Source organism: Callithrix jacchus, chromosome 1 (genome assembly GCF_049354715.1).
Source record: "Callithrix jacchus isolate 240 chromosome 1, calJac240_pri, whole genome shotgun sequence".
Classification (NCBI taxonomy): domain Eukaryota; kingdom Metazoa; phylum Chordata; class Mammalia; order Primates; family Cebidae; genus Callithrix; species Callithrix jacchus.
In genome coordinates, this window is record NC_133502.1 from 202,381,717 (window position 1) to 202,403,411 (window position 21,695).

General features: G+C 48.6%; 1 protein-coding gene and 1 long non-coding RNA gene across 50 annotated transcripts in view; one reads left to right on the forward strand and one right to left on the reverse strand.

Moving 5' to 3' along the window:
- The window catches only part of DEPDC5 (DEP domain containing 5, GATOR1 subcomplex subunit), a 156,779-nt gene extending 155,908 nt beyond the window's left edge, over positions 1 to 871 (forward strand). For all 49 annotated transcript variants that reach the window (XR_013522751.1, XR_013522758.1, XR_013522745.1 and 46 more), the window contains one exon: positions 65 to 871. Coding sequence is in view for 38 of the 49 variants with exons in the window: in XM_078339077.1 (XP_078195203.1) it covers positions 65 to 357 (293 nt within the window). In the remaining 11 variants the exon portion in view is untranslated. The remainder of the gene's footprint in view (positions 1 to 64) is intronic.
- A 194-nt stretch (positions 872 to 1,065) lies between these two features.
- Positions 1,066 to 21,695, reverse strand: part of LOC144577899 (uncharacterized) — a 38,361-nt gene continuing 17,731 nt past the window's right edge. Inside the window, exons 2-3 of the long non-coding RNA XR_013522759.1 lie at positions 6,482 to 6,708; positions 1,066 to 1,229 (exon numbers count right to left, since the gene is read on the reverse strand). This is a non-coding gene — a long non-coding RNA (uncharacterized LOC144577899). The remainder of the gene's footprint in view (positions 1,230 to 6,481; positions 6,709 to 21,695) is intronic.

Consider the following 21,695-nt stretch of genomic DNA (forward strand, 5'->3'; position numbering starts at 1 on the left):
CACCTCAGCAGGCTCCAGGTGCCCTCCTGGTGGCCGCAACACAGGTGCTCCCCTTTCTCTTCAGGAACAGTGTTTCTGCAGCTGCCCTACTCCAAGCGCAAGTTCTCGGGGCAGCAGCGGCGGCGGCGGAACTCCACCAGCTCCACCAACCAGAACATGTTCTGCGAGGAGCGGGTCGGCTACAACTGGGCCTACAACACCATGCTCACCAAGACATGGCGCTCCAGTGCCACAGGGGATGAAAAATTTGCTGATCGGCTGCTGAAGGACTTCACAGACTTCTGCATCAACCGTGACAACCGGCTGGTTACATTCTGGACAAGTTGCCTAGAGAAGATGCATGCCAGTGCCCCGTGAGGCCGGGCTGCACCAGGGTTAGAAGGCTGTGCTTGTGCTGGGGGAAGGCGGGTGAGCCACTGCCCTCAAAACCCAGGTTGGAGGATTCTAGGCAGGCTCTGGGAGTCAGGTGTCCATTTGCTGCTGTCAGTGAGTGGAGCCATTGTGTTTTTTTTTTTCCCTGGCCTCCCCAACAAGTCTTCTCTAGAAGAAAGACTTTGGATGCAGCTGCTACTGCTGCCACCACTCCTGTCAGCAAGTGCTCAGAGCAGGTGGGAGGTACAGATTGTCCGTGGGAGGGCTTTGGTGTCTGAGAAGAGGGCAGGCAGCCCCCATGAATGTCCTTGGAAGGGGTGACTCCTGGTAGCATCCTTTTCCTTCACCATCTATGGGATATTAGGAGCAGAATCTGCCACTTCCTGCCCAGGAGTGTGCACAGATGTAAGATAATTTTGTGAAATAATGTACCATAGACTCTCACCAACTGTATATACCTGTACATATCACAAGCAAATAAAAAGCTTCATGTGCATCATCTCTGTCCACAGCCCAGTTCCCTGAAGTTCCCCATGCACCTACTCTGTCTCCAGCCCAGTTCCGTGCAAAAGCAGTCCCATCCTGGGCTGGGCAGTTGTGCCAGATGGCTGGGATCATGGCAGTCAATGAAGTGGCCATAGATGGTGAGAGGGCTTCAGAATTCACTGGCTTGGAGAGTCTGGCTGTGAGTTTATTGAGAGATTTCTTTTTATAGGCCACTGGGCAGGAGCAAGGATAGTTCCAGTGAGGACAGTGAGCATGCAGGATAACATACGAGGTAACTGTAGGCTTGAGCTGTCAGAGTGAATCTTGCTAAATGGGTGAGCCTAGCTCTGGGACGCAGATATGATGGCATTCTGAAAAAAACCAAAGGATGCCTCTGTAAACTCTTAACTTAGGGTTTTGTTTTTTTAGCTTGTTTGTTTCAAGACAGAGTTTTCACTCTTGTTGCCCAGGGTAGAGTGCAATGGTGTGATCTCAGCTCACTGCAACCTTTGCCTCCTGGTTTCAGGGGATTCTCCTGCCTCAGCCTCCCAAGTAGCTGGGATTGTGAGCACCTGCCACCACACTTGGCATTTTTTCTATTTTTAGTAGATGGGATTTCACCATGTTGGCCAGGCTGGTCTTGAACTCCTGACCTCAGACGATCCACCCACCTCGGTCTCCCAAAGTGCTGGGACTACAGGCATGAGCCACTGCCCAGCGGGGAATCTTTGCATATTAAAAAGAAGGAGTGGCTAGGCATGATGGCTCACACCTGTAATCCCAGCACTTTGGGAGGCCCAGGCAGGCAGATCACAAGGTCAAGAAGTCAAGACCATCCTGTCCAACATGGTGAAACCCCATCTCTACTAAAAATACAAAAAAATTAGCTAGGTGTGGTGGCGCAAGCCTGTAGTCCCAGCTACTTGGGAGACTAAGGCAGGAGAATCACTTGAACCCTCAAGGTGGAGGTTGCTGCGAGCCGAGATCGCACCACTGCACTCCAGCCTAGCGACAGAGCGAGACTCTGTCTAAATAAATAAATGGAAGGAGTATATATAATATATGCCCGAGACACTAAGCAAATCTATGAGGCCTTGCTGAAGCAGATAAGAAATACTGGGAGGGAATGCTGAATAGAGCCAATTTATAGGCCTCTTCGGTTACCCAGAAAACTTCAGTACACTGAATAACAATGGTAACTGCATTTCTTGAGTGTTTCCTGTGTCCTTGGCAATGTGTTATACACCTTTTCATTGCATAATCTATTTTTTTATTTTTTTTGAGACAGAATCTCTTTCTGTCGCCCAGGCTGGTGTGCAGTGGCACAATATTGGCTCACTGCAACCTCAGCCTCCCAAGTTTAAGCAATTCTCCTGCCTCCGCCTCCCGAGTAGCTGGGACTACAGGTGTGTGCCACCACACCCAACCGTTTTTTGTATTTTTAGTAGAGATGAGGTTTCACCATATTTGATCAGGCTGGTCTCAAACTCCTGACCTCAAATGATCCACCTGCCTCAGCCTCCCAAAATGCTGGCATTACAGGCGCGAGTCACCATGCCCAATTCATTGCATAATCATCTTATCAACATACCAGCTGAGGGGTGGAAGGCCCCAGGAAGTAGGGTTCAAGCCCATTAGCTAACAAACAGCTGGGTTAGGAATCAGGTTCACGGGAATCAGCCCAGTCTCTGCCAACTGTGCTGTGCCCTTCTCCTGGTGGTGCTATATCTGTTAGTTGCCACCCACTGCTCCATCCTGGGTTTCTGGCTGGGGCCCCCTTCATTCCTTTCAACTGATTGCCTTACCTGTATGGTGAAGCTATGTGGGGGTACAGATGCAGTGTTACATGTAGACATGGCCTCATACACAGGTTCTCTGGTAGGGAATGGGCAGTGACTCAGTGACTTTGAGACAGGACCAGTGGCCTTTCCTCCCTGCCAGGCTTTGATCTGAAAGGCACTGTCTATGCCCTCTCTTCTGGTCTGCAGCTGTGACTTCAGCCTGCAAGTGCTTCAGTCAACTCCTGGTTTTCAGACTGTGCTACACGTTTGCCCTAAACCTGGCCTGAAATGCCCGAGTTGTAGCATTTGCTTGTAGCAAAGCTGGTGCCAAGTACTCGATCCTCCCTACCAGCCTTCAAATTTGACCTCCATCTGCTTCTCCAGCTGCAACAAGATTCATCTGTTTCCTCAGTGAATCAGCACAGAGTCCTTTTGACGAGAAAATCTCTTTTCCCATGGGGATGAGGGGAGATGGGGAATTGCTACTATGCAATCTCTGGAAGTCTTTTCTCTCTGAGCCCCAGTATTTTCATCTGAACTCATCTGGCAGTGAGACTGGAGGAAACATTGGGGACCACAAGATTATAGACTTTTTCCCTTCTCAATCAACAGGATGGCTGAGTGCTGAGGGGGAAGTTCCAGTCTCTTTCAGTCCTACAGTTGCCACTGGAATGGAATTTCTTTCCTCCTCTCTGTGCTTTTTTTTTTTTTCCATCAGAGATACAGAGTCTCCCTCTGTTGTCTAGGCCGGAGTGCAGTGGTGCAATCACAGCTCACTGCAGCCTTGAACTCCTGGGTTCAAGCAATCCTCTCACCTCAGCCCCCTGAGTAGCCGGGACAACAGGCATGCACCACCACAACCAGCTAATTTTTAAAAAAATTGGCCAGGCATGGTGGCTCACACCTGTAATCCCAGCACTTTGAGAGGCCAAGGCAGGTGGATCGCAAAGTCAAGAGATCGAGACCATCCTGGCCAACATGGTGAAACCCCGACTCTCCTAAAAATACAAAAACTAGTCAGGCATGGTGGTGTCACCTTTAGTCCCAGTTACTTGGGAGGCTGATGCAGGGGAATCACTTGAACCCGGGAGGCAGAGGTTACAGTGAGCCAAGATCGCACCACTGCATTCCAGACTGGCGATAGCAAGACTCCATCTCAAGAAAAAAAAATTTATACAGATGGGATTTTTGCTACGTTGCTCAGGTTATTCTCAAAATCCTGGCCTCAAGAGATCCTCTGCCTTGGCCTCCCAAAGCACTTGGATTATAGGCATGAGCCACCATCCCTGGCTGTCTCTCTGTTCTATGGGGTTTTTGGTTTTTTTTTTTTTTTTGAGACAGGGTTTCACTCTGTCACCCAGGCTGGAGCACAGTAGCACAATCTTGGCTCACTGCAACCTCCACCTCCCAGGTTCAAGCAATTCTAAGTGGCTTAGAGGCCTGCCTCAGCCTTCTGAGTACCTGGAATTACAGGCATGTACCACCATGTCCAGCTAATTTGTGTATTTTTTGTAGAGACAGAGTTTTGTCATGTTGGCCAAGCTAGTCTTGAACTCCTGGCCTCAAGTGATCCTCCCACCTCAGCATCTCAAAGTGCTGGGATTACAGGCATCAGCCACTGCACCCAGCCTCTAGTGAGTACTTCTAAATAACCTGCAAATGCTCAGACTAGACCTTACAGTAAAGAATTATCCAGGCCAGGTATAGTGGCTCACGCCTGTAATCCCAACACTTTAGGAGGCCAACATGGGTGGATCACGCAATCAGGAGATCAGGACCATCCTGGCCAACTTGGTGAAACCCCGTCTCTACTAAAATACAAAGAAAAAATTAACCAGGCATGGTGGCATGCGCCTTTAGTCCCTGTTACTCAGGAGGCTGAGGCAGGGGAATCGCTTGAACCTGGGAGGCAAAGGTTGCAGTGAGCCAAGATTGTGCCACTGCCCTCCAGCCTGGCAACAGAGCAAGACTCCATCTCAAAAAAAAAAAAGAATTATCCAGCCTCCAATGTCAGTCATGTCAGCTTCAGACACCATGAACTGGACTGCTCACGTAAGAGGTTTAGATGGGGACCCCCTCCCTCTTGTGACTTTGGAAGAAGAGGCACCTGCCACTTGCCCCTGTCTGTGATCTGAATCCAATGACAGCCCCATCCTCAATCTCCTATAGCAATTACTACACTGGGTTCCAAGGCCAGAGTGGCTAAGAGGCCTGCTTAGAGGCATACAGTGAGTTAGGGACAGCACCAGGATTAGAATGCTGGCCATATTGAGTACTTACTTGCTGGGACATAGCGTCTATGTTTCTCTTCCACTCTCCTTGTTCACTTACGTAGCTTGCCTCCCATTGAATGTTAGCTCCTTGGAGGCAGAGAACACATCTTGTTCATCCTTGTATCCTCTATGGCAAGTGCCCATCACACATTTGGTGCTTATTTAAAATTTATTGAATTCCGGGCTGTGCACAGGGCAGCTCATGCCTGTAATCCCAGCATTTTGAGATGCCGAGGCAGGTAGATCAGAAGGTCAAGAGAATGAGACCATCCTGGCCAATATAGTGAATCCCCATCTCTACTAAAAATATAAAAATTAGCTAAATGTGGTGGCACATGCCTGTAGTCGCAGCTATTCAGGAGGCTGAGGCAGGAGAATTGCTTGAACCTGGGAGGCAGAGGTTGCAGTGAGCCAAGTTTGTGCCACTGCGCTCCAGCCTGGTGACAGAGCGTGACTCCATCTCAAAAAAAAAAAAAAAAAAGAATTTATTGAATTCATTTATTCAGCCAATGTTTATGTAAGGCTGAACCAATGCAGGCCCTGCCCTCCTAGTGGAGGGAAGCAGACATGCACAGCAGCCATCATGGCACTCTAGAAGAGGTCTCACCCTGGCTGCCTGTAATCCATTATAGAAATTGCTCAGGTGTGGTGGCTCATGCCTGTAATCCCAGCACTTTTCTTTTTTTTGAGACGGAGTTTCGCTCTTGTTACCCAGGAGTGCAATGGCGCAATCTCGGCTCACCGCAACCTCCGCCCCCTGGGTTCAGGCAATTCTCCTGCCTCAGCCTCCTGAGTAGCTGGGATTACAGGCACGCGCCACCATGCCCAGCTAATTTTTTGTAATTTTTAGTAGAGACGGGGTTTCACCATGTTGACCAGGATGGTCTCAATCTCTTGACCTCGTGATCCACCCGCCTCGGCCTCCTAAAGTGCTGGGATTACAGGCTTGAGCCACCGCGCCCGGCCAATCCCAGCACTTTTCAAGTTCAAGACCAGACTGGTCGACATGGTGAAACCCTGTCTCAACTAAAAACATTTTTTACAAAAAATTAGCTGGGCATGGTGGCAGGTGCCTATAACCCCAGCTACTCTGAAGGCTGAGGCAGGAGAATCCCTTGAACTCGGGAGGTGGAGGTTGCATTGAGCTGAGATTGTGCCACTGCACTCTAGCCTGAGTGACAGAGCGAGACTCTGTCTCAAGAAAAAAAGAAATAGAGGAGGGGGCTTCATTCTGTGTAGGGAGCTGGGAAAGGCTGGAGAAAGGGGCATTTGGGCTGGGACTTGGCAGCTGCATAAGAGTTTTAGCACATGAGGAGGATAGGGTGGGGAAGGGGATGCTGGAGGGCTGTGGGGGCTTTGACATCAGAACAGGCAAGAGAAGACGACTGAAAACTGAAAGGCAGAACTGCAGAGAGTTCCCTGACCTGCCCCACCCAGACTCCCTTTCAACAACTAGAGATGAGTGCTGGCAAGTCCCAGGGTGTACACTGGAGCCAACAAATGGTCCATTGTCTGGAAGCCCTGAGCCAGCCAGTCCCCTGGGGTCACACCACATGGGACCTTGCTCACCTGTCAGCTCTGCTCTTCCTGGCCCCAGATCTGGGTGGAACAATGGCCTCTGAACACACCCAAGTTCTGCCTGTTGGCCGATGTCTCTGATGCGGCAGGTAGAGAAATTATCCTCTTTCATGTCTTTCTCCTCAGAGAACTGGAAAACCTGCCCCCAGGTTCAGCCTGCTGTTTCTTCACCAGGTGACCCTGCGTAGGCTCTCGAAACCATCCTGATCCTCATCCATCTAGCAACAAGATGGGAATCATCAAGACTTCATTACATAACGTGAGAGGTCGGTGTGAGAATCTGGGAGATAAGAGTTGTTGGGCCAGGTGTGATAGCTCATGCCTGTAATTCTAGCACTTTTGGAGGCTGAGGCAGGCAGATCTCTTGAGGCCAGGAATTCAAGACCAGCCTGGCCGTAATGGCAAAACCTACTAAAACTACAAAATTTAGCCAGGTGTGGTGGTGTGCGCCTGTAATCCCAGCTACTCAGGAGACTGAGAATCACTTGAACCCTGGAGGCAGAGGTTACAGTGAGCTGAAATCGCACCACTGTACTCCAGCCTGGGTGTCAGAGTGAGACTCTGTCTCAAAAAAAACTTGTGACAATATTGAGAACTGATTCTGAGGAAGAGTCACTGTTACTCTTATCTCTCAGTACAGTAGTGCCAACTACCTGTGATCCTGAGCAAGTCCATTCACCTCACTTGACCTCAAGTTTGAGGGTGCAGTGATGATGGTGTTTCTCCAGCTTCCTTCAAGGGATCATGGTGAGGACCCGATGTAGTCAGCTTGGCAAAGGTGTCTTGAGTGGTGCAGGGTGCTTCGTCATTTTAAGGCAGTGATGTAAATGCTCCCATAATGGAGGACAAACATTCTTGTTTTCTGTTTTATTTTATTTTCAGACAGGTTCTCGCTCTATCGCCCAGGCTGGACTGCAGTGGTGTGATCACAGCTCACTACCTCTGCCTCCCAGGCTCAGTCAATTCTCCCACCACTGCCTCCTGAGTAGCTGAGACTACAGGCACATGCTACCACACCCGACTAATGTTTTGTAGAGACAGGGTGTCACTATGTTGTCCAGGCTGGTCTCAAACTCTTGGGCTCAAGTGATCCACCCATCTCAGGTCTCCCAAAATGCTGGAATTACAGGCATGAGCCACCATGCTTGTCCTAAACATTGTGATTTGAATGTGCCCAGCAAGTGTACAAGGAACGTGATGTGCCACCAACTAGTCTGAAGCTTGGGAAAAGAGGGAAAGAAAGCAGAAAAATGGTAACAGCAAGAGCTTACTTGCACATTGAACCCCAAACAAGTGTGTGCCCACCAACCTGCTAGGGCCTGAGGACAGCCCTGGTGGAGATGAGTGGGTAATGAGGACTCCTACTTCTCAGAGGAGAAATTGAGTCTCAAGGAAGTACAGGGACTTAGCTGGGTTTACTGAGCACACAGAGCAGAGGAGGGATTGAAACCATCTGCATTCTCCCTGCCCCTTGCAACCCCCGACCCCAGCCAGGCTGGGCTCTTCCCCACAATGAGATGGGGTGTGGGAAACAGAAACCCAGTGAGAGTGGCCTCTGTGGAGGGGCAGCTTTGCAGGGATGGAGGCAGGGCAGGGCCTGGGGCCAAGCTCCCTGCACAATGATGAGAGCCATGTCCCCGGCCCCAACTCCCCAGGCTCTCCTGCTCCTGGTCACTGCACTGTTGGTGGTTGGCACTAGGAGCACAGAAGCACTCCCTGGGTGGTCTGACACACAGGATGTGTCTGGCCACAAAGCAGAAGTGAAACCAGCACAGTTTTTTTTGTTTTTTTTTTTTTGTGAGACACCCCCTTGCCACCTTTGTCTCTCTTCTCCAGGAACCAGGAGAGTGGCTGCCACCACTGGAAGCCAGATTGGAGGATGACAGAGAAACTGGCCAGCTCTGGGGTTGACCCATGCAGGGAGCTGGGTGTCCACTTCCCACTGCACACGTCTTGGGACTGCTTTGTGCATGCCCCCTTGGGCTGCATGTCACAGTGGTCACAAGATACTGTTCCTACCAGATTTTACAATATAGACGCTAAGGGAGCTGTCCCTTTATACAAGTCCCTGTGTCCCAGCAGAATCACAGCCCCTCCATCGCTGCAGGAAGGAGATTTGTTTGTGGTTTATTCACTCATTCGTTGTTCACAAGTTGTCAGCATGCTGCCACCAACACATATGTATTAACAACCACCCATGTGGCAGGCATCATGTAGATGCAGGAGGAAGGATATTAAACAAAAAATTACACAAATAACGATTGTTTGAGTTGTGAAGTAATAAGTATAGTTGTGAAAAGTCCTCCAAAGACAAAGGAAAGGCCACTGTGAAAGGTGTGAGCACGGTGGCTCATACCTGCAGTCCCAGTGGTGGCAGGTACCTGTAATTTCATTTACTAGGAAGGCTGAGGAAGAGAATTGCTTGAACCCTCGAGGCGGATTGAACCCTGGAGTTGCAGTGAGCTGAGATCATGCCCTGCACTCCAGCCTGGGTGACAGAGCAAGACTCTGTCTCCAAAAAAAAAAAAAAAGAAAGAAAAAGGTGTGAAGGGGAGCTTGACCTATTCTGGGGCCCAGGGAAGGCTTCTGAATGTTTCTATGGAGACCTGATGGCTGGCCAAGGGAGAGGAAGGGGCTGGTATTGCAGGAGAAGGAAGCAGAACTGATTGCAAAGGACCATGTGTGCTACGGAAGGGCGTCCTGTCTATGTCTTGAAAAGAAGGAACGTCTGGAAGGCTAGGTGACCTTGGGCAAGGCTTCCTCTTTTGTTAGCCTCAGTTTCCTATCTTTTCAATAGGGACATGTTTGCCCTCCTTGCAGGGTTACTGAAGAACCCTTCAGTTAAGCACCTAGCGTAGCACCTGCCACCTTGGAGGGGCCCAATGAGTGGAGCCATTAGCCTAATGTTTGTGATGGAGGCAGGACAGGAATCCAGGCTGCCTGCCCATTCCAGCGGCTGTCACTGCAGTCCCTGCCTTCTTCCAGGGCTGCTTCTAGGAGACACTGAGCCAGGAGCTGTCACTGGGGCTGAACACCTTGGCCCAAGTTCCAGCTCACTCTGCTACAGTGTTCCCCTGCTGTCATCACTGCCCTTTGCCAGCCAGGTTAATGCAGCCTGGGAAAAGGCTGGAGTGAGTCAACCAATATGGTAGGACTTAGAAGCTATTGTCCTTTGTCCCTCCTCCCACCTTCCACAGTGCCCTAGGCTTCAGCTAGATGACTAGTCAGTCTTTGCAGATCCCTAATCCTGTGATTAGCTGGGTAGCCATTTGCCATGCAAGTGAGACGCAGAGTGGCACAGAGCTGTCAGCCCCAGGCTTGACCAGCCGCAGGACTGCATTATTCTGAGAGTAAAGCCACCTTGGACTCCCTCCCTTCTGATTCAGGGAAGCAATCTTCCCAAAGCAGAAAGGAGCTGATCATTGATTGCATGAATGCCTGGAGCCATGCAGAATGCTTTGCTTGCTCCCTGGCTTAGTTTTTTGTTTGTTTCATTTTTTTGAGATAGAGTCCCACTCTGTCACACAGGCTAGAGTGCAGTGGTGTGATCTCGGTTCACTGCAACATCCACCTCCCAGGTTCGAGTGATCCTCCTGCCTCAGCCTCCTGAGTAGCTAGAACTGCAGGTACATGCCACCATGCCCAGTTAATTTTTGCATTTTTAGTAGAGACGGGGTTTCACCATGTTGGGCAGACTGGTCTCGAACTCCTGACCTCAGGTGATCCGCCTGCCTTGGCCTCCCAAAGTACTGGGATTTCAGGCATGAGCTACCGTGCTCACCCATACTGCATCATCACCTACCCAGTTATTCAGGCAGAAAGCCTTGAAATTATACTATATTTCCCCTTCCATCATCCCCCACATCTATCCCATTAGCAAAAATATAGGTACCTGGGGGCCTGCCTGGCTTAGTTCTAATGACAGCCCCTTGCGTGTGTCCTGTTGACTGCCTTTTACAGATAAGTGCCTGAGGCTTAGGGATCACCCAGCTGGCAAATGACAAAAAGTCTGGATTCTATTCCAGGTCACCATGACCTTACCCAGCCCCCAACTCTGAGTGGTGGACCTTTGGGCTATGTTTTGTTGTATTTGGGATTTCATCCAGTCTCATTGTAGGAGTCTTGGAAACGAGATTGGGGAGCCTGAGCTTTGACCTCTTCCTGTGGCAAGTGGCTACAGGAGCTGCTGCAGCTCCTTCTCAGGAGTGTCCCAGAATGATCAAGCTAGAGCCACCTCAGTGATGAATGTGGCCATTCTGTAGTCCACATAGGGGAATCTGAGGCCCAGGGAAGGCAAGCAATTTGCCTGAAGTTACAAGGTTGTCAGTGGAGCTGAGGCTCTCCCAGGGGCTTCCTCCATTGGCTTTCTGTCTCACTCTCCCTTGCTGGACTCTGTGCAGTCTCCATACATTGGAAGACCCCAGGCCATGGCCTCTGGACCTCTTTTCTATTTTTTTTTTTTTTTTGAGACGGAGTCTTGCTCTGTCGTCCAGGCTGGAGTGCAGTGGCACAATCTCGGCTCACTGTAACCTCTGCTGTTCAAGGGATTCCCGTGCCTCAGCCTCCCAAGTAGCTGGGACTACAGGCACGCACCATCACGCCCAGCTAATTTTTTGTATTTTTAGTAGAGACAGTGTTTCACTGTGTTAGCCAGGATGGTCTCCATCCCCTCACTTCATGATCCACCTGTCTTGGCCTCCCAAAGTGCTGGGATTACAGGCGTGAGCCACCGCACCTGGCCAAAAGTCCCCAGGCCATGGCCCCAGACCTCTTTTCTCCATTGCATTCCCCCAGTGACCCAATCCTGAGATCCTAATTACCATCAACATGCCCACAAGTCTCAAGATCTCTAGCCCACCTCTGAATTCCAACCTTTCAGTCCAGTTGCCTTCTTGGCCTCTCATTAGAGATTTCAGGAAGAGTGAACTTGATGTGTCTAAAACACAACTCTTGATTTAGCTTTGCACCCAACCCCCAGCTCCCACCCAAACCTGTTCCACCCACAGTCTTCCCGGATTTAGTAACTGTACCATCATCTACCCAGTTATTCAGGCAGAAAGCTTTGGAATTATCCTATATTTCCCCTTCTCTCATCCCCCACATCTAACCCATTAGCAAAAATATGTTGTAATCTAACCCCTTCCCCATCTCCACTTTCATCCGATGTGACACAATGTTAACTGTCCTCCTACACCTTGTTTGCCTTCAGGAATGTATTCTCACGGCAACCAGCATGCTCTCTAAAATATAGAACAGACCAGGCACGGTGGCTCCCAGATCACCTGAGGTCAGGCGTTCAAGACCAGCCTAGCCAACATGGTGAAACCCCCTCTTTGCCTCTAAAATACAAGAATTAACCACATATGGTGTCGAGTGCCTGTAGTCCCAGCTACTCAGGAGGCTGAGGCAGGAGACTCACTTGAACCCAGGAGGTAAAGATTTCAGTGAGCTGAGATCATGCCACTGTACTCCAATCTGGGGGACAGAGTGAGACTGTCTCAAACAAACAAATATAGAACAGGTTGTATCATTCCCCTGCTTGAAAACTCTTTGGCAACTTCCCATCAATTCAGGATGAAACCTCAACTTCTTGTCAGGGCCCACAAGGCCCTGTGAGGCCTGCCTGGGCTTCCACGAGTTTCTCCAGTCTCATCTTCTCCTACTCACTCAGAATGATGCAGCTTTTGCTCTTTTTTGTTCTGTGAACACCCCAAGGTTGCCCCTGCCTCTTCTTGGATCCTCTTTGTATATCTCTTCCCTCTTCTTGGAACCGTCTTCCCAAGATTGTGGCATGGTTGGTTCCTCATTGTGGGTGTCACTCGTTGCCTTCTCAGAAAGGCCTTCCCTGGCCAGCCTGTCTAGAAAGCACCACTTCTGTGTCCTCTTGTCTCTTCCCTGTAGCCCTTAACATCATCTAAAATTTGCCTGGTTCTGCATTGTCTTTTCTGCTCACTGGAATGTAAATGCTGGGACTGTTTTTGGTTCCTAATATATCTTCAGGGTTCCTAGCCCATAGCAGGCACTCAGTGCATGCATGCTTATTCACATATCGAACCCCATGGATTAAGGGCCTAAGTTACAAACCAGGCTTCTTCCAAGTTGTTGTCCCTCAAACTTTCTTTTTGTTTTTTGAGATGGAGTTTCACTCTGTCGCCCAGGCTGGAGTACAGTGGTGCAATCTCAGCTCACTGCTAGCTCTGCCTCCCCCAGCTCAAGCAGTTCTCCTGCCTCAGCCTTTTGAGTAGGTAGGATTACGGGCACACACCACCACACCCAGATAAGTTTTGTATTTTTAGTAGAGATGGGGTTTTTGCCATGTTAGCCAGGCTGGTCTCAAACTCCTGACCTTAAGTGATCTGCCCACCTCAGCCTCCTAAAGTGCTGGGATCACAGGCATGAGCCACCACGCCCAGCCAGTCATTATTTTTATTACCACCACTATTATCATCACTTTGACTTTTGGAAGAGGCTGCTATCGTTTCCTCTCTGCCTTCATGTAATAATACACCACTTTTCACATTCAGTGTCCTTCAGTGGCTTCCTGTTTCACTCAAGGAGCAAACCCCACCTACCTCTCCAGCAACATGTGAGCCCCCACCTACCTCTCCAGCCTCATCTTGCGTGCTTTTTCCCGTTGCTAACCTGCTCAGTCACACCAGCCTCACTGCAGCTCTTCATGTGATTTATGTTCATCCCACTCCAAGCACTCTGCCTGGAATATGCTTTCCCTCCTTCTTCATCTGGTGAATGCACACTCTTCCTTCTTTCCATCTTAGCTTGGTCATTATTATCTCAGCCTTCCATGACTACCGACTCGGGGAACCCTCCTTATATCACATTCTCAGGGTAACATGTATCTCTGCTGTAGCCTTCATCACAGCTGTCAGTTTACACTTTTTCCTTCAACTTGAGTTAATGTCTCCCTTTCCTAATAAACTCTAAGCTCCATGGGAACAGAGACCAAATCATTCTTTGCTTGCCTTGGTACTCCTGACATTAGAACAGTGCCTTGCACATAGAAGATATCCAATACATGTTAAATAAATGAATGAACGAGTAATAAGAAAGCCTTTGGGTTAGAGGGTCATCCTCCAGATCAAGCCCAAAACTTCCCCACGAGAAAATCAAAACCAGCCTTTTTCACTGGCCTACTGCCATGAGACAGAAACAGCCCTCTTGACTTCCAGTGAGTTCCACCAGCTGCAGACGTGACCTTGGGTGGTCACAGGGTACCCGTGGAGTAGGCAAAGCCCCTCTAAACTGAGATGAAAACTGGATATGAAACCACAGTGCAATGGAGAAGTCTGTCCCACTTCCTGAGCTTGGCCGTTTCTCAGTGCCAGGCACTTTCAGCTCTTCCTTCCCTCTTCAAACATGGTCACTACCATGTCCTGATGGTGGAATCCTCTACATTGGTTTTTCTGGCCCACAGTGTTTTCTTTAATGGGTTGGAGCAAAGGTTCTCATAGGCCTATAGACCTGGGCCAGCCCCCCACAGAGTCAGCACCAGGACATGGTGAAATGAGAGAAACAGGGACAAAGTCGGGAGTTTTCATAAAGCTAAATTAATTCTGAAATTGTCTGCCCTACTTTTTTCTGTGTCAAGATGCCCTTTCTTTTATGAAACAAGGGTGCTAGGAGTTGGCCATTTTTTTCAATGTCCTTGTTTGTCAAAATCACCTATTTAATTTTCTTTTGAAACTTACTGGTCTGTGGACAGTGACTGAGCCAGGATGAGAACCTGGGTTTTGTCATTCCAGGTTTGCATTCTCTCCCTCTGCTGCCCCTCTCTGGAGAGGATAAGATGCAGGGGAGACAGGAGAGCTGGCTGTAAATTATTGACGGGCTGCCATGTGGAAGAGGGGAAGCACTTGTTCTGTAACCAGGGAGTAGAGTCAGGGTCACTGGGTAGCAATTTCAGAGGGGCGTATTTCAACTGGGTTAGAATAAACTCTTGAGTCCAGGTGCGGTGGCTCACACCTGTAATCCCAGCACTTTGGGAAGCTGAGGCGGGCAGATTATGAAGTCAGGATTTGGAGACGAGCCTGGCCAACATGGTTCTCGCCATTGCACTCCAGCCTGGGCAGCAGGAGTGAAACTCCATCTCAAAAAAAAAAAGAATAAACTCTTTGACAGGCAGGAATTCAACAATAGAATGGGATACCCTACCCAGTGGTGATCAGTCACAGGTGTAGCAGCCATATTTAGAGATTTTGGCCTCGGATTCAAATGACCTGGGTTTCAGCACGAGTTTTACCACTTTTTTTCTGGGTTACCTGGGGCAAATCAGATTCCTGCTATTTAATTTTTTATTTTTTTGAGACGGAGTTTCGCTCTTATTACCCAGGCTGGAGTGCAATGGCGCGATCTTGACTCACCGCAACCTCCACCTCCTGGGTTCAGGCAATTCTCCTACCTCAGCCTCCCGAGTAGCTGGGACTACAGGCTGCACCACCATGCCCAGCTAATTTTTGTATTTTTAGTAGAGACGGGGTTTTACCATGTTGACCAGGATGGTCTAAATCTCTTGACCTAATGATCCACCTGCATCAGCCTCCCAAAGTGCTGGGATTATAGGGGTGAGCCACTGTGCCTGGCCAGATTCCTGCTATTTAAAATGGGGGTAAATCATGCCTCCCTCAGAGTGCTGTGAAGATTGAAAGAAGGGGTGCCAGCCAGGCACGGTGGCTCATGCCTATAATCCCAGTGCTTTGGGAGGCCAAGATGGGAGGATTGCTTCAGCTTAGGAATTCGAGACCAACCTGGGCAACATAAGGAGACCTTGTGTCTACTAAAAATAATAATTTTTTAAAAATGATTTAAAAAAATAATAATTAAAAAATATAATAATTTTAAAATAATAATTTTTAAAAAACATGGTGGCACATGCCTGTAATCTCAAGTAATCTCAGCTACTTGGAAGGCTGAGGTGGGAGAATTAAGTGCTCGAGCCTGGGAAATCAGCTGCAGTGAGCCAAGATTGTGCCACTGCTCCCCAGCCTGGGCGACAGAGTGAGACCCTGTTTTGAAAAGAAAAGAAGGGATACCCAGGCCACAAAAGGGTATTTTGTGATATGTGGGCACATTCCTGTCACATCTGTCCCCAGGGAGTGTATACATTCCTGGCACATCTGTTCTGGGGAATTTACTCATTCCTAGGAAAAGGAATTCCACTCTGGTGGAAAGGAAGAGACTCACAGAGAAAAGCAGTTTATGAGGCCAGGCATGGTGGCTCATGCCTGTGATCCCAGCACTTTGGGAGGCCCAGGCGGGCGGATCACCTGAGGTCAGGAGTTTGAGACCAGACTGATCAACATGGTGAAACCCTGTCTCTACTAAAAATACAAAAATAAGCCAGGTGTGGTGGCTCATGCCTGTAATCCCAGCTACTCAGGAAGCTGAGGCATGAGAATCACTTGAACCTGGGAAGCAGAGGCTGCAGTGAGCTGAGATTGTGCCACTGCACTCCATCCTGGGTGACAGAGCCAGACTCCATCTCAAAAAAAAAAAAAAAAAAAAGCAGCTGGGCATGGTAGCTCATGCCTGTAATCCAAGCACTTTGGAGGCCAAGGCGGGTGGATCACCTGAGGTTGAGAGTTCAAGACCAGCCTGACCAACATGGTAAAACCCCATCTTTATTAAAAAAAAAAAAAAAAAAAAAAGCAGTTTATGGGCGAAGACCAGCAAGACCACTCCAGACTCACATGCTGGGGCAGTTCTGAGGATGGGGGATCAAATGAGGGCTGACTGACCAGGGAGGAATCCCTGGAGGAGGCCACACCTAAGCTGAATTTTGAGACACCTTCAGGCTTCTGGTTTCTGCTACTAGATTAGTAGACAGAAAGGAGTGAGAGCTTCTCAAGAGAGCCTACGGTGGTCTCTGGCACAGAGTAGTAATTTTTATTTTTTTGAGACAGAGTCTCACTTTGTCACCCAGGCTGGAGTGCAGTGACACCATCTCGGCTCACTGCAGCATTGACCTTTCAAGTTCGAGAGATCTTTCTACCTCAGCCACCCATGTAGCTGGGACCACAGGTGCCCCATGCCCAGCTAATTTTTGTATTTTTTGTATAGATGAGGTTTGGCCATGTTGACCAGGCTGGTCTCGAACCCCTGAGCTCAAGTGATCCGCCTCGGCCTCCCAAAGTGCTAGGATTATAGGTATGAGCCATGCCTGGCCAAGTAGTAAATGTTAATTGGAAGTAGCTGTTATTATTATCTAAGTTTCAAGGATGTTTCAAGAGCATGGGAATACCTCTTTCCTTGGGTTCCCACAGCACTGTGGGCACATTCCTGGTGTATCAGATAATACGTTGAATGAACAAGAAGATTAGTTGGCCACAGACTAGAGGGAGATATTATTAGATCTAAGTAAGCTGGGGGAAATGGGAGTATCCATCTCTCTATACACCCATGCATCCATCCATCCATATATCTATCTATCTCCATCCACCTACATATTCATCCATCCACCTACATATCCATTTATCCAAACATCCATCCGTCTATCCATATATATCCATCTATCCATTCATGCATCCATACGCTCATCCAAACATGTATCTACCATCAAATTCTTGTCCATCCATTTATCCAACTCCTGTTCATCCAGACATCCACCCATCCATCTACCCATCCATCCATTCATCCATGCATACATACATACACTCATTCATCAATCCATACACCCATCCATCCATATAACTATTTATCTAATTTCTCTCCATCCATGCATCCATCCATCCATTCATCCACCTATTTTAACTCCTGTTCATCTAAACATTCATTCATATACCCATTCACCTACTGATCCAAACATCCATGCATCCATCCATTTGTTCATCCATCCATCCACCTATTCATCCAACTCCTGCCCATCCATCCATCCATGTTTCGAGCAGAGAGTAAGACAGAATCACTGCATTTATGAAGCTTAAATCGAGTGAGACAGGGCTTACAGATATAAATCAAATAATGGTAAATAAGGGTAAAATTATGACTATGAATGATAATGCTATAGACAAAAAGGGAACATGGTGCTAGGAGAATCCATTACAGGGCAATCTGACCTGGTCATGAAGGTCAGCAAAGGCTCCCCAAGGAAGTTACCATAGAACTGAGAGCTACAGGGTGACCAGGAGTAAACAGAAGAACTGGGGAGCAAAAATGTTCCAGGCAGAGAGAGAAGGGCACACACAGGGCAAGATAAAGTCGAGAAGTAGGTCTGACCATGCAGTGCCTCTTGGGCATGCTGAAGATGTTTTTTATTCTCAGAGGTTCTAAGCAAGGAGCAGGTGACAGGATCAGATTTGTATTTTTAAAAGATTATTCTGGCTGTGGTTATAGAAGATGGAAGCGGGGGATGGGATGAGCAAGTGTGAAAGCTGGAGGCCTGTGGGAAGCCAATGTAGATGTCCAGGAAATTCATAATGGAACCTTGGACTGGGGAGGTGACGGTGGAGGGGAGGAGTGGATGGACTTGAGGGCCATTTAGGTAACAAAATGGACATGGTTGGGCCATGAGTTTTGTGGGAAGGATAAGGGTGAGGGAGTTCTTGAGCATGACAACCAGGTTTCTGGATAGAACTGTTGCCAGGCAACAGAATGAAACCCAGAAGGGAGTGGAGAAGGAGTGGGACACACTTTCCCTTGCAGTTGTTTTTATGTCCATGTTTGCAAAATAAAGGGTGTTGGAGGTGTGGGCGTGCACAGCTCTCTGATTGCCCACCCAGGGATAAGAAGACTGGTTTAAAAAGGTTGCATGTTGCAGGGTAAAGGGAGCTAGGACTTCCACTCTTGCCTCTGTATCCAGGTAGCTGTGTGAGTTTCCTACCCTGGGCCTGAGATCTGAAACTGAGGTCCCTCCTCATCTGGCAGTTTCATTGCACAAAGTACCCTGAGTCTTATTTGTCCACTGATGCTATTTACACTCCTCATTGGGAAGTTATTTCTTGTAGATACACTTTATCCAGAGCCTGAAGGTGAAAAAGCATCAAACCTAGAATGTGAGATCTAGAAGGAATCACAGAGCCCATTTTCCCAATCTTCTAATTTTACACTGGGGCAGCCCCTGTGTCTGACCCATGTCTCTATGCTACTCCACTACCTTGCCTGCAGGAAGAGAGGTTAAGAAGTTGGTACAAAGCCACAAAGCTATTGGTCATAAGGAGGTGACCCCACATTCATTTTCTTTGGGGATGGGGATTTTTCTGCAGCCTACAGTTATTTCCTAGGACAGGTGGGGCTGGGTAGAGCTATGGGGATGAGCTAAGATCATAGACACAGGTGATGCTGAGCATCTGGGGGAATAATTCATCTGAAGCTGTGCCCTGCTGAGTTTAAGTCTTTTCTGACTCTTTAAAGATGCCTCATGATATGCACCCCTGTCGTGACTCCTCAATATCCTCGTGGGGTTGCAAGATGCTCTTTGAAAAAAAAAAAAAAAAAAGGAATGCAGAAAACCCAGCCTACCCCCTGAAAATGAGACATAGAGACAAAAACATGATTTGAACCTCACTGCTGAGGTTTCCATGGTGGCTCCACTCTGCTGTCCTTCCCATTGGCTAGGTGTCCTGTTCCAGCTTTAGCAACAGAGACTCAGATACTTATCTCCTTCCTGATTGGCTAGGCTGTGTTGCAGTGCCATGGCAACAGGAGCAGGGGGACCAGTCCCTGCAGAACAACTTGAGTCACCATCTACCTGGGGTGGGCTGAGATCCAGAGGACTGCTTGTCGGGGGTGGAAAAGAGAACAGGTAGCCCCCACCTAAGCTCACAATCAGGTGGGGACCTCCCCGCTACCAGTTGCCCAGGGGTTTAGAGGCTGGCGGGCTTCTCCTCTTCATTTTGTCTACCCTGTATCTTGCAGCTTCTTCCAGCCTTTTCTTGCTCCATGGCTCCTATCTCCCTTAGAAGAAAAATCATACCACTAGCAGTGCCAGGGTTAACTCATTTGCCCAAAGTCTTGCAAGTTATTAAGAAAAGCCATATTTACATTTATACTGAACTCATATTTATATTGCCTTGCTTAAAGGCTTTAGAGAGTCTTTGCTAGAGAATCCAGGGGTCCTTTCAGTTTTAATATATATCCTCTTTTTATTCACCAAACAATGAATACATTTCAAAGCACTCTTTCATCTAAATTATCTCATCATCTCAACAACCCTATGGTTCAGTAAGTCAGAGATGAATGACCCATTTTATAGATGAGGACACGAGAGCCCAGAGAAGGCAAATGATTTGTTCCATGTCACACAGCACATTAGTTCCAGAGCTGGGCCTCTAACCCAGAACTTCTGAATCCTTGTCAGAGCTTTACCTCCAAACCACTGACCTATTCATACCGGGGGCCAGGGGTTCCAGGAGGGTTGGAGGCCCTGAGGGCTCCTCCGAGTGGTCTTCTCATCTGTTAGAGAAGCCAGCTACAATCAGGCAGTCCATTGTGGACCAAGGGTTCATACCATAGTTCTAGTCTCAACCAAGCAACCCTTAAATGTGGCCCTGGTCCCCAGGAAGGGTCCACATTTAACTGCAAACCTTGCTCTTCCCCTCAACCCCATGTGCCAACAGGTGAAGAAATACTGATAAGCTGAACTACAGTCGGTTTTACTGTTTCTGTATGCTTGAAGCTGTACTGGGCATGCATGTTCTCACTGAATTCTTATCACAACCTTAGGAGTTCAGTCTTCACTGTTTATAGATGCAGAGGTGCTCAGGAATGTCAAGCTGCATCCCCAAGGTCACACAGTCATGGAGCCTGAATACCAACACAAGTCCACCTGACTTGAAAGCAGCCTGGCTTGAACCATGGTGGTGCTCTCTCTGCTCCCACAGAATGCAGAATGGTAGCTTAAGGAGGCACCCGGGAGCTGATTCTTTTTCTCTTGGGTATGCATTTTTTCCTCAATTGAAGCTGTGGCTGCTGGACCAATTCCTTGGCACTGGAAAAAGCAGACTCAGAGGACTCTGAGGGACTTGGAATTAGTTGACCCCTGGGAAGTGACTCAGTGTCCCCAACATTCTCTTCCATTGCCCAGTTTCTCAGCTTGGTGATCTTGCAGGAGGGTGTGGCTGGGCTACTGGTAATTCACAGCTGACTTGGAGGAGAGAAGCCCCAGTAACTTCCTTGGCCTGAAACTGAGCCCTGCTGAAAATAAACATTTTGGCAGTTTCCTTTTCTTCCTACTCAACTTGGGCTTCCTACTCAACTTGGGCTTGCCCCTAAAACAGAGCCCAGTCACCTGGCCTGCCCTTCTGCTCTCCCAAGGGCACTGGTTTTGGGAGACATGACCAAGCAAGAGCTCCCACCTGACACACTAGTCCTCCAAGTGTCATATCAGCAAGGGGCAGGCGCACAATCTCTCCATCAACAATTACAGCAACTTCCCTGTGCCAGACATAAACAAACAGAGGCTTGAGGGAAATGGCAGGGAACAGACCATTCTGGCCCCTGCCCTCATGGAAACTGCAGCCTCGTGGTGGAAATGGACTACAGGTCTGTAAGTGAATACATTATGATTTCAGACAGTGATAAATGCCTTGGATAGGATAATGGCATAAACAGCAATTGGTGGGGGTTTGAGGGAAGAGGGAAGGTACTGAAGGGGAATGGAGCAGGCACCTGAATGAGGAGGAAGCAGCTATATTGGTTATCTATGGCCACATAACAAACCCCCAATCTTAGTGGCTTACAACAATCATTTATTATTTTTCATGAGCCTGGTTGGCCTGAGTGGTTCCCCTGCCCATTTCTCCTGGTCATACATGCAGCTTCATTCAGCTGGAGTCACAGCTGAGCTGGAAGGTCCAAGAAGGCCTCACCCACACAGCTGGTGGTTGGTGCTGGCTGTTGGCTGGGGCATCTCAGATCCCTATCACATGGTATCCCATCCTCCAGCTGGTAGACCAGCTGCCTTATGTGGTAGTCTAGGAGCAGCATTCCAAGAGGGGGATGGCAATAAGCTTGCAAGGTCTCACAAGGCCTAGGCTTCTGAATTCATCAAGGGTCACTTCTGTCACATTCTGTTGTCAGAGCAAGTCACAAGCCCAGCCCAGATTCAAAGGACAGGGAAAGGGATGCCACTTCTTGGTGTAGGGGGAGCAGCAAAGAATTTGTGGCCTTATTTATGAGACATGATGGGCTGGGTGTGGTGGCTCATGCCCGTAATCCCAGAACTTTGGGAGGCTAAGGTGGGCAGATCATTTGA